This window comes from Patiria miniata, unplaced genomic scaffold, assembly GCF_015706575.1.
Source record: "Patiria miniata isolate m_02_andy unplaced genomic scaffold, ASM1570657v1 HiC_scaffold_7, whole genome shotgun sequence".
NCBI classification, from domain to species: Eukaryota; Metazoa; Echinodermata; class Asteroidea; order Valvatida; family Asterinidae; genus Patiria; species Patiria miniata.
This window is the reverse complement of record NW_024037074.1, coordinates 41690270-41705572: the sequence shown is the minus strand read 5'-3', so window position 1 is coordinate 41705572 and position 15303 is coordinate 41690270. Positions and strand designations below refer to the sequence as shown.

General features: G+C 39.4%; 2 protein-coding genes across 5 annotated transcripts; one reads left to right on the top strand and one right to left on the bottom strand.

The window, feature by feature from the left end:
• Window positions 1-295: 295 nt before the first annotated feature.
• LOC119718748 (Rieske domain-containing protein-like) lies at window positions 296-4680 on the bottom strand. 4 transcript variants are annotated; one of them, XM_038188153.1, is made up of 6 exons: window positions 4591-4680; window positions 3880-3907; window positions 3222-3422; window positions 2769-2803; window positions 1565-1652; window positions 296-890 (listed from the first exon to the last, which is right to left on the bottom strand). In XM_038188153.1, exons 3-6 carry the CDS (start codon window positions 3400-3402, stop codon window positions 703-705), a joined length of 492 nt encoding a protein of 163 aa, XP_038044081.1. In that variant the 5' UTR covers window positions 3403-3422; window positions 3880-3907; window positions 4591-4680; the 3' UTR covers window positions 296-702. The 4 variants fall into 4 exon arrangements, with proteins under 4 accessions (XP_038044081.1, XP_038044079.1, XP_038044080.1 ...); XM_038188151.1 differs by lacking the exon at window positions 3880-3907; XM_038188152.1 differs by lacking the exon at window positions 3880-3907 and having other exon boundaries at window positions 4525-4610.
• Window positions 4681-4732: 52 nt separating this feature from the next.
• Window positions 4733-13620, top strand: LOC119718747. The gene is made up of 4 exons (XM_038188149.1): window positions 4733-4930; window positions 8697-8858; window positions 9612-9725; window positions 11873-13620. Exons 1-4 carry the CDS (start codon window positions 4860-4862, stop codon window positions 12288-12290), a joined length of 765 nt encoding a protein of 254 aa, XP_038044077.1. The 5' UTR covers window positions 4733-4859; the 3' UTR covers window positions 12291-13620.
• Window positions 13621-15303: the final 1683 nt, after the last annotated feature.

The window sequence follows — 15303 nt, the reverse complement described above, 5'->3', positions numbered from 1 at the left end:
TCCCATCCGAAGGACGAAGCAATAATGGTAAAGTGCCTTGCTCAAGAGCACAAGCACCATGTTCCCCGTCAGGATTCAAACCCATGCACCACGGCACACAAGTCGAACACAGTAAACATTGGACCACAGCACCCCATATACATGTACATTAACTTCGACCAAACTTGAAGCCTTCATCCTGATTGGTCAATCCTTGATAATCATATTCAAATACAAATGTAATATTTATGAGTGCAATAGTAAGAATAATTTCATGAGGTGACAGATGGAATGTTCCATTCCACGAGGCAAGCCAAGTGAATCTGTCGCCGAATGAAATTATTCTTACCATTGCACGAATGTGAAACATTCACCACTTGTTTTATACAAGGCCTGAAAAGTCTGACCATGCAATGGAAGTTCTATTAACCGTGAATGGAACTTTTGTATGTGACGTGCTAGTATGCTTTAATACTATTTCATATTTACATCTTTTTATAATATATAATTATATTAATTTAATAATATTAAATTTAAAAAAATATATACCACAGACTAAAACTTTAGTCTTACAAAGTAAATGAACACTTCCGGTAGGATCCAGACCTTAACCCAAATTATTTTAAACAATAAAAAAATTCCCTTTATTAACTAATACCTTATTTAAAAATCTTAAGTACCCCCTAAAACCCTCAATAAAAAAAAATCTGGATCCTCCCTTCATTAAGAGACTTCCTCGTTTAAGCCCATCAATTGCTGGTATTCCTTCGAGTAATAGAAGTCAGATTCGTGCTTTGCACTGGACGTGGACAGCTTTACGTAGACCGTACCATCTCTGACCTCCACGCTGTGGGTTCGTTGTTTCACGCCCTTTGACCTCCAGCATGGAGCCTGTCTTGGATTCTGTGGATCTGTGACAGGATCGGAGATGATAACAGGACTGATCACGAGAACTGCCAATATGCTAACCAAAACAAAACAAACTTTGCTAAGCACTGATTTCTGCTTGGGACATCATCTAACCTTGTTCAATGGTTACATGGTTTTCAAGAACATAACGACCCCCAAAGAAAATATGCGACTTAAATTGTCAAGAACATCAGTATTTTTTTGAACTGAAGGAAAACCTTAGTCTGACGATTTGACATTTACGTGTGCAGAGACACACTACGAACGTCTGATATCCGAGCATGCAAATTCTATGCAACCCCGCGAGCCAGCCAATTGGAGCCTACTTTAGCAATTGTGACATCATTTTGAGCAGAAATCGGCCTAAGCTGTTGATTGGTCCATTGGCTGCCATAGTTTTGTAATACAACAACAGGTTACCGAAGGCCTGAAAGTGCCAATAGAAGGCGCCTGAATGGTCAGAATCTGGAGGTCAAGATGCAGTCTGTTTTTCCATAATTAATGGCTAAATCTGCGCAAATATCATAGACAATTGTGTGCTAGTGGCTATTCCATAAACTAGGAAATCTCTGAAAAACCTCTGGACTATTCTAAAAAAGGTAATTAAGGCCTGGGAATTTAGCAGAGGGTCTCAAAAATAACAGCCTTGTTAAATAAATACAACAAAATCTCTTACCAACTGCCTGATAAAAGCCTTCCCCAGTTGCTAGGCTAATCTTGTATTTGTGCCACGGACACACAACACAGCTGACTCCGTTAATATCCTAAATAAGGATTCAACAAGTTATACAATCATCATTTCAGTTTTAACAGAAGTAAAGTCATAACTAAAACTTATCAGTTCTAATTCAAACATGTCTTAATCCAGAACCATGTGCATTTCTAGGCTAAAAGTTCTGGGCAAGGGGCATAACAAAAATGGGTTGAAATATAAATGTTTATAAAAAACACAAATTTAAGGAAATGTCTGACTTAAAAAAAAAATATTCGGTCTCTGGTCAGACCGAAGTTCCGGAATTGATGCGGCCACGCGGCTTTTTTTTGGGGGGGGGGCCTCTTTTTTTTTGTTTTTCAAGCTTGGATTGTACAGACAAGGTGGGTACTATTTTGCTTTTTTGGTGTCCTCATGTACATTGGTGTCCTCCATAATTTGCCTTGGTGCTTTCGATCATTTGCCTTGGTGCAACTTCCCATTCCTTGGTGCTCTTTGGTAAAAAAAAAATTGAGGAGGTGCGGCAATAGAGGGCCCTATTGGAGCTACCGCAGAACATTTTGGAAAAAAAAAAGATCCATGCGCATGATTAAAATCGACGCGCGCGCTGACCAGAGACCGACTTATTTTTTTTTTTTGGCCTAAAGGGTGTTTTTTTTTTTTTTTTAACACAAAACGAAGTTGATGGTGAAAAGAATAACTTGACAATGAAAACCTAAACATTTTTACAAATTTCACTTTACGAATTGTTCTTTCATCCTATATATTAAAATATCCTAAGCTGTCTATTTTATGTGTGTCACTTTTTTTGTAAAAGACCTTCTAAAGAGTGTACACAAAATGCAACGGTTAATGGAATCCAGTGTATGCAGGTCCTATGCTACAGTTGGCACAAGCAAAATAATGATTTATTTGTTTTGTTTTGCTTATTTGGCAAATTTCTTTCTTTCAGCCTTTCAATAGAAAACATCTCTAAGAAAGCACTCCCAATCGAATTGCTCTTACGTAAAACATAACGTTGATGATGTAAAATGTGGCGAAATTGCTTCACCGAGGTTTACCACGCCCACTTGGGGTCAACATGCAGATTGAGGTCAAAGTAATACATTAGTATATGACTCTGCCCAGCTAGTGATTAAAACAAACTAATAGTTAGCAAGATACAAACCTCTATGTTTCCAACATCCAGAGGTCCACCGGCATCTGTGAAGTGAAATAAAATAACCAACTTGTGATGAAAATGGAGCTCATTTATTTCTGGACGAAGAGCAGCCAACAAGAACAGATAATAGCATTTACGTAACAGGGGTCCAAATTGCAGGACGGAGGGGGAGGGGGGGAAGGGGTGGGGGGAAAGGGGAGGCTTGAAGGGGGTTGGGCTTGGGGAAGGGGTTGCATGGTGGGGGCTTTGTGGGGGGGGGGGGGCTGGGGGAGCTTTGGGGCACCGTTCCCCATGTCTCTTTTCTTTTACCTTAGTCACATCACTAGATAATACTGGGGAAAAGGCAGATCACATATCTGACCCTCATTTTTGCACAATTTAAGTTTCGAAGGGTCAGATATCACAGGATTTCTCAAACTTTAAGTACCAATCAGATAATCAAGATTCTGTTTGACTCACGGTAACAGTGAAAGTCCAATGCATAAAACCCCCCATCTCGACAGAACACTGTAATTTTTCTGCCAGACACAAGTGCAGTCTTTCGTCCTTTCTCCCTCAGCTCATTTTCAGTTGCTATGGTAACCCATTCTGATGATGCAGATGAGGCAGAGGATGGATCTTGAGATGATGCTTCCATCATTGAGACCACACGTTGGCAAACTACGGAATTTGGAAGGTCAACATTTCAAAAAAAATATATGTAGTTATTAATTTTTTTAAACATAACAATGGATTGTTGAACATACAAAATAAACAAATGCAGAAAGAATGTTGCAACCTGATGCCACTTCAGCGGGTGTGTACAAAGTTTATGGAGTCAAGAACTTTTTTAAAAGTATTTCCTAACAAAATTGGAAATGTTTCTCAGTCCCATATTTCATATCTTATCATTTTTGCAATGACTGACCTTCATTGAGATGATATATAAAGAAAAAAGTGGCATCAGCTTACAACATTCTTCCAAATATTAAATAATGAACATGCCTCTTTCTTACGTAATGAGATTGTTTGAATGCAATATTTGGCCAACTACGGCTGAATATTATGCCCTTGAAGTTGTAGCAGCCCATACGAAATGGTGCTCATATGTTTACAAACAAAAGAAAGGTCTACGTACGGTACTGTAGATCAGGCCTTCAGGGGTTCTGAAATAGGGATTTGATATGGTTTAGTTGACTAGGCAGCACACACTGCATATTATACGTCGAAGAAGGAATACAACTAAGTAAACAAACCACATGATTGCTGAAAGTTGGTATCTAAAAATGTCAATGCAAAACCCCCTACACCGGGGGTTTGTGTAGAAAATATCAGACGGTTATTTATTACTCCCCAGCAATCACGCTCAATTTACTTCGGCAGCGACCGCAAGCCCCATGTTAAAGAATAAGTTAAGACAGGATCAAGGTACCAACGTTTACGACAACGTTTTGTTCATGCCAACTCAATCTTATTTTTATTGACACCATCAGATAAAGATTCCCATATCTTGCCATCCCTTGCCACTCTATGCACAAACCCTATGACACTGGTCTGAAAATTTTCAAGTGTTTTCTCAGTAAATACTTCAATATTTTCCCTGCTAAATTTGACTTTTGTTTGAGGACATATTATCACTTTCTGATGCCGGCTGATACGTCACTGAAGTGGAAAATTAGTGATGGCCAGATATGGGAATCTTTCCCTTGGGTTTTCACTGTACTGATGGCCAAAGAAAATGGTAGCATTAAATGTCTATTCATGGAGGTGTCCTAACGCTTACGGAGCTCGATTTTATTATGTAATCATCTTCCAAGCGCATAAGACGTACGTGTGCTCGCGTACTCACCTCCAACTTCCGCATTGATTTCGCGGGGTTTTTCGTTGGCGCAAAAAGCCCTTTAAATGCGCCCTCAACGTCGCAGCTAACGTTGACGACTGTTTTATGAATGCAAGACTTTGTTCATACAAGATTATAGGTTACGCATGTATCTACCAATCAGGATGCCGTTTTGCATCACATGACAACTCGCCGCCAAGCTTGAGAAAGAACATTTTTATTTTGGCAATTTGGGGTTTAATTTTTCGAGGTAAACCTATAATTTTTCTAGGCTACAGATGGATCACCAACCACCAGTAAATAGCAGTACTGAGGAGCTGACAGATGCTCAACACAATTTTGAAAAAAGGTAACGTTAGGCATCTGTTTTATCATGGTTTTGGTAGGCTTTACGCACAGCGAAAAATACCCTACATGAATTGGCACGGAACGGCCGCGAGAGGGCGTCACAGCGATCTCATTATATGACGTCATCATACTGACCATAAAAGGCAGTTTTCATGAATAAAACTGTTGCGCATGCGCACATGCTTCACGTCTGTACCTCGAGTCGTTTCCACTTCGACAGAGTTCACGACGATCTTTCGAATGGTACCAAAATCGTATGAATTCGTGGTTTCCTTCGACCTTATATTCCATTTCTTTGGTGTCAACCTGAGGCGCAACAACTCGCGGATTCCTTGGTGGTATTTGAATTTTGGTAGGTCATATTTTTGTTGCGATTTTAGTGTGAAACCGCGCCACTGGCTGAAGGTGTTCGTTAATCATTGGAAAATCATATGCAACGTGTTTTGTGTGTGGGGGTTGAGTGTATTGAGTGCGCCACGTCAATATGCATGGCGACGACGACGTTGATGCGTACGTCGTACGTCAAATCGTGCGTGGCCGTTACACATATACGACCTGACCGCGATGCGTACAGTCTATCTAGGCGGCGCGGGCGCGGTACATGCACGTGCGGTTTGTTGAATGTAAATTGACATTCGTGCAAGCGATGAAAATGCAAGATTCAGATTTAATACTGATTCAGATTTGATAATCCAGGCGTGCGATTTGTCAGGATTTCAAGAATTTTTGTGTGGATTTTTCCTGATTTCAGGCATTTTTGACAGGATTTTTTCTTGTAAAAACTTTTGGAATTGTTTGGGGTCAGGATTTCCTGATTTAATTTAGGAACTTTTTGTCTTTTTTTTCTGATTTCTGGATTCTTTAAGATTTTTTTTTAGGAATTTGGAATTCCTGAATATTGTTCACTTTTTAAAGTTTATTAAGGACAGATAAAGAGATGTAAATTAAGGAAGCGTTATACAAATTAAAACATTAATAGACCCTTAATTGCTTTTTAACCATCATCGGCGACCTGTACCTTCAAACCCTTTACCATACCAATTATTTTATGGATTTTCATTTTTTTTCAGGTTGGCGGGAAGTGTCTACCCTTGTCGTGGTGTCGTCTTTCGGTCCAGAGTTTCTACATACGTCACCTGAAATTGCAGCACCATGAAGAGGTGGAAGCGTGCCTCCTGTGACAGCGACAACATTTTAATACATTGCCGTTATTAATGAATAGTTTTCCCCACCCAATTTTAACAAAAAAATATTTTAATATCGTGCGACATGAAGTTTTTATTTCAAACTGTCTTTATCGCTCCCCATTTTGACGGTAGCATAACAATTCAAAGAGAAGAGCTTACATGACTACACAAACTAATACAAGTAATTCAAAACTTACCGTTATTCGAGAGAAAACGTCTTGGAGGCTATGCAATGGGTTAAGCCTTATCTTAATTAGGTTTGAACCTGCCATTGTTTCCCTTAATCCTGCTGAGCTGAGTGGGGTGTGAAGGGGGCTGTTTATTGAGGAGGGAAGTCACATTGCTGTTTACGTGTTGTACATGTAGGTTAAATTTCAGTCTTAGGCCTAATTATTCAGGTACCGGTCGAAACCACAAGAACAATGCTATACACATAGAAAACGGGTTGAATGTTTATTGAAAAAAGCTAAAATTTACAATTACAATAATGCACTTGGTAAAAATAAAGCCCTTGGGAATGGACAGCAAGGAAAGCACTATTGTGAAAAAAGTTTATAAACAATCTTTAGATTTAAATGTATAACTTGAGTGTTTGGGTCAAGAGATCTTCCACTATTTTTCCAAGTGAATTGTATACTAACCAAAAACAACCAAGTTGTAATACACAAAATATGAGGTATTACGAACATGCGTATAATAAAATGAACATAGGCCAAACTTTTCTATTAAAAACGAGTCTCTGATGTCTCTGAATTTGTATCCCGAGTCATTTCTTTGTATATTTTAGACAACTAAGGGTTAGAAAATATAGTTTAAAAATGCTCCTATTTTAACCAGAATTTCCTGGGATGAAAGGAGGACTTCCCTTACTTAAAATACTTCAATTTGCGACTATCAACACGCCTTGGAAATGACAATTGTTTAAATAAAATCCGTAATCTATTTCGTGATAAACTTGCGGGAAGTCAGCAGGTCAGCCCGCTCGACAGTGCGAAGTTCTCCGCGGCTCGGAATGCACCGGCCGTACGTGCCTGCACAGGCCGTGCGTGCGTGCGTAAACGAATCCCTGACATGTGGTTTCTGTGACGTCACGGGCCCGGCCGGGCATGTCCACCAATGAGCGCCGCGCTTGTCGCCCACGCCCCCATTCCCATCCGTGTTACACGGCCAATGGGGAATTTTTCGCTGTGTTACGTTTGCATAGTTTTGGACGTCAGTTTATATAAGTAGCGAGTCCAGCGGTAGGGCAATTTTTCGCCTTTATCTGACACCACACTAAAATTGTCATCTTAAATCTTTTCTAGTAGCCTATATTAATAGATTTCTAGTATAAATACTGCTCGAAAGTCAAAGAAAACTCACCAAAATGAAGAGGAAAAAATGCTTGTTTAATTGATGCTATTTAATTTTAAACTTAGGGGGTAGGGGCCTAGGCCTACTAGCTTGAGTGACTCCAGCTGACATGCTCATATTCATTCACATGTGAATGAATATGAGCATGTCAGCTGGAGTCACTCAAGCTATAGGCCTACGTGCAATTTGAAGGAAAATTTGGTTTCACTTTCACGTCAACTCGGTCCGTGACCAACTCGGTCCGAGTCAACTTGGTCCGTAACCAACTCGGTCCGTGACCAACTCGGTCCGTGACCAACTCGGCCCGTAACCAACTCGGCCCGTAACCAACTCGGTCTGTGACCAATAATTAACTGTCACAAATCCCACATGTGGTATTTGGACGGAAAGTCCGTTGCTAGAGAAGCCGAACAGTAATTCCAAATCGCAATTATTTTGTCACTTTATACTCGCACAATGCCGTCTACAACTGCTTAATAATATAATATCAACAAAACGTGAAATCCGGCACCTTCAGAGGTCTAGTTATCTTGTAATTTCGAGTTGAATTCGGACGACTTTTGCAGCCATTGTTCAAGAAAGTGTCGTGGTGCATGACATCATGGGTTGTGATAAATCGCTTGCATCAAATTTTGACAACTGGTACGGCTCTTGCCTGTTATTCAGTTTTGGTCAAAAGTGCATACATGCGGGTGCACTTTTGACCAAAACTGAATGACAGACAACAGCCGTTATATTCGTTGTTCGCTTGAGAGTTTGGTTTATTTAGTTTTCCGTTGTAAGATTTGGACAGAGAATGAATGTGGCTTTCTGATGGTACCAAACTTGGCGATTTTGTAGTCCCACTAACTGGGGTGCTAGAACTCCTTTTTTGATATTTGGGATGTTGGGCTAGTTACGCTAGTACGACAGACCAACATCCCAAATGTCAAAAAAGGAGTTCTAGTGCCCCAGTTAGTGGGACCAGCGATTTTGGTGCATTTTTAAGGTACTGGTAGTTTTAGTGAAAAATTGTGAAGCAAAAATTACAGTGTAAACTACAGTATTTTCACGAACATCCACCTCAAAAAGTTGCCAAAATCACGGCAAAGACTTGACAAAAATACTTTAGAAAGCACACTGGCTTCTCCACATGTCAAAGACAAAGTAGGCCTAGGCCCTACTGGGGTTTCAACAAATCATAGGCGGTAACAAATTCCTTATCTTCCTCCCATCTTTTGGCAACAGGTTCAGTTGTCCAGTTTGCCTGGACCCCAAACTGAAAATGGTGGTGTCAAGTTGTCAACACAGGACCTGTTCTGACTGCTTATATGACCAAACAGACAAGCTGCGTGTGGCCATGAAGAAGTGTCCCACCTGCCAACGGGAGAACGCCTATCCTGAAGACAGGTTGGTTGCGGACCCAAGATTCGTCCATTATATGACTCCAAAGTGCTTAGAAATCATATCAAAGAGTTGCCATGATTGAAAGATCAGTCAATGTGGCAAACCTTGACTAATTTTGAAGATTATGTACCGGTTTACAACGAAAAGTGAATTTCAGGCGTAAAGAATAAAAGGTAACAAGCTGATCTGTCCTCTTCTTGAGATACCCTCCTCTTGATAACGGGTTATTAATAGACAAGTCTTGGACAAAAAAACAACCACATTTGTATGGTCAGGAAAAGTGACTGAGCTTTAATTTTACAAAATGATTGTCTAGATAGGCCTTCTTGTTGTATCTTGAAAAATATTGGTTACCTGAGGTGATCATTATACCTTAGTCGTCAAAAAGTCACAAGTTGTAAAACTAAATACATGGTTGTCATAGCGCTTTCAGGTTCAGGTTTATTTATTTCCACAGTATTAATCCAACAAAAGTTAATCATAGAAAGTAATATATAAATAAATAAATAAATGGATATATAAAGATGCAATTAACGAACAAGCGATACTGCAGAGGGATCCATTAAGAAGCAAAGCTTGTAAGCAATGGTCCCTATATAAAGCAAACACGTGCATTGAGCCTACAGAAAGAAGATCAAAGAGAAAGGATTTGTCCGGCAATCGTATTTGACCTTTTACAAATTACAATTGCTTTTTTTTGGTTTTCCTTTTCTTTTCTTTCTGACCATTTCTCTCCGACCATTTCTTTCTATGCAGACCAGACATACCCGAAGACAATATCCTGATTCAGAGACAGCTGGGAGTGACCGAGTGTCCACTAGATGGCTGTAAGGCAGGGCTGTGGATGTGGGACGTTGAGAAGCACATTGAGTGGGTATCCATGTTATCCAAAACCATCCTTTTAGTTAAAGATATAGTCCATCATTTGTAATTTGTGCATTTTGTTTGTTTGAAGCAACAAAATCTAAAGAAGGGTACTGAACAACTAACCTGATGAAGTTTCAGCTCAGCTTCAGCTGTATATTCCGAGAAAAACAGCATTCTATGATCTCAATTTCAAATCAAAAGTTGCTGAATCATGTTTTGAATTGGGCCTGAATTCAGCGTCCGAGACACGTTCTCACTGAGCCAATTGCAGCTACGCGATGTCGCACTGATCCGACGAATTATAGCAACCGCATGTGCGTGTGTGTCGTGCCAATGCTTGCGCACGCTTCGCCGAATAACAAAACGAACTGCTAATTTAAATTTCATACAGTGCGTCTTAAGAAGCACCGTTGGAAAGGCCTTCTTTCGTTGATTTCTTCAAAATGGCAGCTTGCCAGAAAGAATAATTTCACAGGGAATTTAGTCCCCTTACTATCTTTCAACCAAGTATGTTTTTCAACAATAATTAGGCCCCTACGCCAGTTACTTTTTGGATAGCTGCAAATGATGGACTATAGCTTTTAAGCATTCTTAAAATACTTTAAAGGGCCCATGTAATGGGTTTTTAAAAGTCAGTCATTAAAAATACACCTTTTGTTCCGTTTAAAGTTGTGTCCCCTTGCTATTTTCGATTTAAACCCTAAAAAATATATTCTTTTTCTAAACTGCTATTTTTCTAGCAGTATAAAAGTAATTCACTGTTGAATGAGACATCTCCCAAAGAAATCAGCTCATGTTTAGTTATTGAAGTAATTACTTTAGGCCAAAAAAAAAAAGTCTCTGGTTTCTGGTATGCGCGCGCGTCGCCGTAGCCATGCGCGTCAGCAAAATGAAAAAGTTGGGTTTTTTTCAATAAAAGATGATGTCTCAAAACCGCCAAACTCACTGGTTTGACTGGAATCCTGCTGCTGCACAATTTTAACGTGTTTTTAGATGGGGTTATGATCGAGTATAAGCTTTATGTGGCCTCTCCGGACTACCATATATCTGCACTAGGTTTAGTCGGGCACCATTTGCAGTCATCAGCCGACATTTAAAGCAAAAAAAAACAGGTAAAAAAAAAAAAAAAAGCCGCGTCGCCACACCACTTTTTGGGCAAGCTCCATACCAGAAACCAGAGACTTTTTTGGGGGGCCTTACCATTTCACAATAATGCCGTTCTTGCAGGATAAGCTGGTTCCCTCCCCATAATCAGTATCAATAATGTACTGACTGGGAGCCAGTCTGCTTGTATAGCGGATCTGTCTGTGCCGTATTCATGAGCAAAACTGTGATGTCATTCAAGGCTGAAGATTCAGTGTTTATTTAATACAGCTACATCAGCACCAAAAGTTGCCAGAATTTTAGATTTTTTTTGCTGTGGTGAATTTTTTTGGGGGGGGGATTTTTGTCACTTGTTCTTTGGCACATGACAGTAGGTCAATAGGCAAACTTTTTTGCACAAATGTTTTCAATGGGCAAATATTTGGGTTCACAATTTGAACAGAAAACCCCTAAGCTAAAGAGTGTGCACTTTGATTTATACCACAGCAACAGCGCCCTCAGTTGTCAGGAAAAGCATGGAACTTTTTAAATGCACTTAACAAAAAATTTAACCAAAAAGGGATGTCTTTGAACATTCCAAAAAACGAAAGTTTGCACAAATACGTTCCTGTGTAAAATTAGTATCATGGTACAATTTGAAGGTACAATTTGAAGCATTCCATGGTGTTTTAGATAGAATGAAATTTGTGGAAACTGCTCAAAGAGACTACTTATTCAAAATAAAGAAAAAGAAATAGATCCCCGCGCCCTTGTTGCCTAATTCACCATTCAGTCCTTCTGATTTGAGGCGTGCGATCACACCCCCACACCATCGCACACCTAAAAGCCTCCCGAGAAGTGTGAATAATTGCACGCCTGAATTTCCCTGGACCACAGATCACACACCTAGAAAATCACACACCTAGAAAAAACACACGCCTAGAAAAAACACACGCCTAGAAAAAACACACGCCTAGAAAAATCCAGGTGTGCCTTCTTCCACACACCTGTGATTTTCTAATCAGAAGGACTGACCATTCCAACTGATAATTTTTTCTTCTGGACAGATCTTGTCCCCACGCTGTAGTCTCACCAAAACCCAAAGGGGGCAAGAAGCGGGCACTAAAAGCGGATGAAAGCACCGACACGCCACCAGCTGCAAAACAACGGAAGAAAGCCGAGTCGGTACCTAGGACTCGTTCCAGAGCACCGAATGAGGGCACAACACCACCCGTCAGAGTGACTCGTAGCAATAGTTCCAATGCAGGGCAGGCCCAACAGCTCAACAGATACCCACTGAGGACCACTTACCAACGCAGAGCTCTGAGCGACTACAACCAACAGTGTCCCAACAATTACTTCAGTCAGTACCCCCGATACATGGACCACTACTCCAGTCACAATTTCCGGAGCCAGGTTTGCGTGGCCAGTTGGAGTGGCCCTGCGTATGATCATCCTCGAAATGGGAACTGGGTCAGATACTGAATTGATTCTTTCCTGTGCCTGTTAGGAGCTAAGTAGCTTTGCAAATAAACCAAAAAAAGGATAATTCTACTGCAAAGTATTGATTTCAAAATCCACAATGGGATTAGTCTGCCCTTTGATATAATTGTAAAGTTTCATTAATTGCATTCTATTAATTGCTTTTCATTTATTTAGGTCTAAAGAGACGCCCAGAACTTGTGCTCACAATGTGTATTTTGGAATGACATGAATGAGAAGCAGTGGCTTCTTTCGCTATTGAAGAAATACTTCAAGAAATAGCCCTCGACCTGTAAGAATTGCATGAAAAATGTTTCCAATTAAATGGATCAGTGTGTGTGAGATATTCATGCTTATTTAGACCTGTAGAAATCTGGTCACCAAGTGTATAATTGTACAGTGAGTTTATTTAGTGTGGTGCCACTAGTTATATCGCATATGAAGGCATGTACGCACCACTGGTTCGGACACTTTCTATAAAACCAAGGCTGCTGGCAGTTTTGTTGGAAAATCAAATTGTGAACGACTTTCATGGCAAGACTTCCATATAGGAGCCCCTGTTATATTGTACATTGTTATATTGTAAATAATTGTAATTCTCTTGGTTTATGAGGCGCTGGAACCAACTGTTATTGATGTCCTGGTCTATGTGTTTTTGTTGGAAGGTCTATTAGATTTCTAACTAGAGCGTCGTTTCCAAATCAACATGGTCTTGGCCTTGAAGATGACGGGTCCGGTCATAGAACTGTAAATAGAACTGTAATTTAAATCAAATATTTGCAGAATTTATGTCAATTCTGATGCTTTCTGAAATCTATTCAGTCGTGCATTTGTTGAGTTTTCGACTTAAATATCTCGCACTTTAAATGCCATTAGACTGATGGTGCTCAGAATGCTGTTGTGGCAAAACAAAAACAAAAAAATTCAAGGGAAAAAAAGTATCTTTTCTTTCTGTGTAAATAAACCAGTGTGATAAGAAACCTAATGCGAGGTCATGTGACCCAGGCATGTATTCTTTACCAGTTCTCATTCATAACCTCCACCATGGAAGTGATTTTTCATCGGCGTTGGTTTGTTTGTTGGTTGGTTTGTCTGTTAACAAGGTAACTCCAAAAGTTATGGACGGGTTTTTGTGAATTTTTTTTTTTTTAGGGGTGGTCCTTGTACAAGTATAAATCGATTAGATTTTGGAAGTGATCTGGGTCTGGGTCTTGATTTTTTTTAAAGGATTCTTCACCATTGGGAGATAGGGCCAGATTCAACAATTTTGCTCCACATTAAAACCTTGAAGCCGGGATTATTATGCCGCACTTTACCGGCTTATACGCATGACTGCACAGCGGCCGCATAACACTGGGTATTACGACTTGAACAACATACCAGGACGGATTAGCGGAAAGCGGCCAACATTGCTATTTTTCGATAAATTTTGAAATTCTAAATGTGCAATATAATATGGAAGTCCAGTGGATATGCAAGTTTATCTTTTGGGTGTACCGATAATATGCCGGGGAATTTTTCAGCCTTAGTGGAGGTTTGCACTCTGAGTGCTTTCTTGCTTGGAGTGTTGCACAACTTTTCTGAAAATGCATTTTTATCTGTAAAAGTCAAATGTAATATTTTACTTTTCCATGCCCCCTGCCCCCTTCCATGTATTCAATCACAACAGGCGACAAAAATAGACTAGGTACATTCTGCTCCTGTTAGTCTGAAACCAGATGAAATTCCAGTTATAACAAACACATGTTCAGTCCGCGCAAAGTTGCACACATTTCTATGGGGAGAAATGTGCTTGACAAACTCATACATGCTTCCAATTGTGCCAGTCCACAAAGTTGTGGATTTCAAAATACAAGGAAAACACAAAGACAAAAACAAGAAATAGAAACTTTTTTGTCTTCTTTCTTATTCATACTTTTATTTCTCAAATATTACCTTTTAGTGGTGAAAATCAAATCTACTTGTGTGTTCCTTGCCTCAGATTGTTTGTTAGGAAAAGTTTACAATACGTGGAATGTATGTAGCAGTTTGCATGAGCACCAAGATCTTTTATGGTCACGTGAAATTAGTGAATTCATTGAAATCATTACTGGGCACAAGGTGTGTCAAGCAGAAGTTTACAAATATACATTTTCTCAAGTGTGATTTGAATTTTCTTCTCGTATTCGGAGCAGAAAATATGTTCTTCAACTGAGGTTCTAACAAGCGGCCATTTTATTGTCTAGTGTCCTTATGCAGACAGAAGGATTACTATGATGTGAGCCATCCTATCACAGGCACCAGATCATACTGGGTACAAAGAGCCTTTTTGTTTGCCCAAATGACTAGGCTTGCACACAGCTTCAGAACAAAATTACTGAAGTGCCATTGAAGAGAGAAAACCAATGTATTTATGCTTATACTTTTTTTTTCAATCTATGAAACAATATAAAAAATTCTGAGGGTAACGGTGATACAAACTGTTTATACAGACACTGAATAAAAGTTATAAATCTGTAAAAGCCAAGCCGTAAGGACAAGGTAAACTGAAACTAAGATCCAAGAAAACAATTTATCAATGGCATTTTTTTAGGCTTTATGAAATTGACTACTTGATTGCGCCATAATAAAAATATACAGGTACTTGTCACTATAAATTATTTTTTTCATAAACCATTTTTTTTTGTTTTATAACAGTACATTTAACAGATTAATTCTGAAAAAAATTATAGCCTACGGATCTGCATGTTACACAGACAAAACCAAAACTTGTTTCCACTCTTGAAAATTCTATGAACTTCTATTAACAGTACTTTGGGGTATGCTAAAAACTTCTATTGAAACTGCTACCAAAAATTGCCATAGTTTGGGATCAGCACAACTAAATTAAACAAAAATGACACTGTCAATCTAAAAGGTAATGTACAACATTTGCAAACTTAAAAAAACACCAAATTACTATGAAATACCTCACTTGACTGTACAAGAATGATAGTCTCAAGCATCCTGTGAAATCATGGCACCTTGTCTGCTGTCA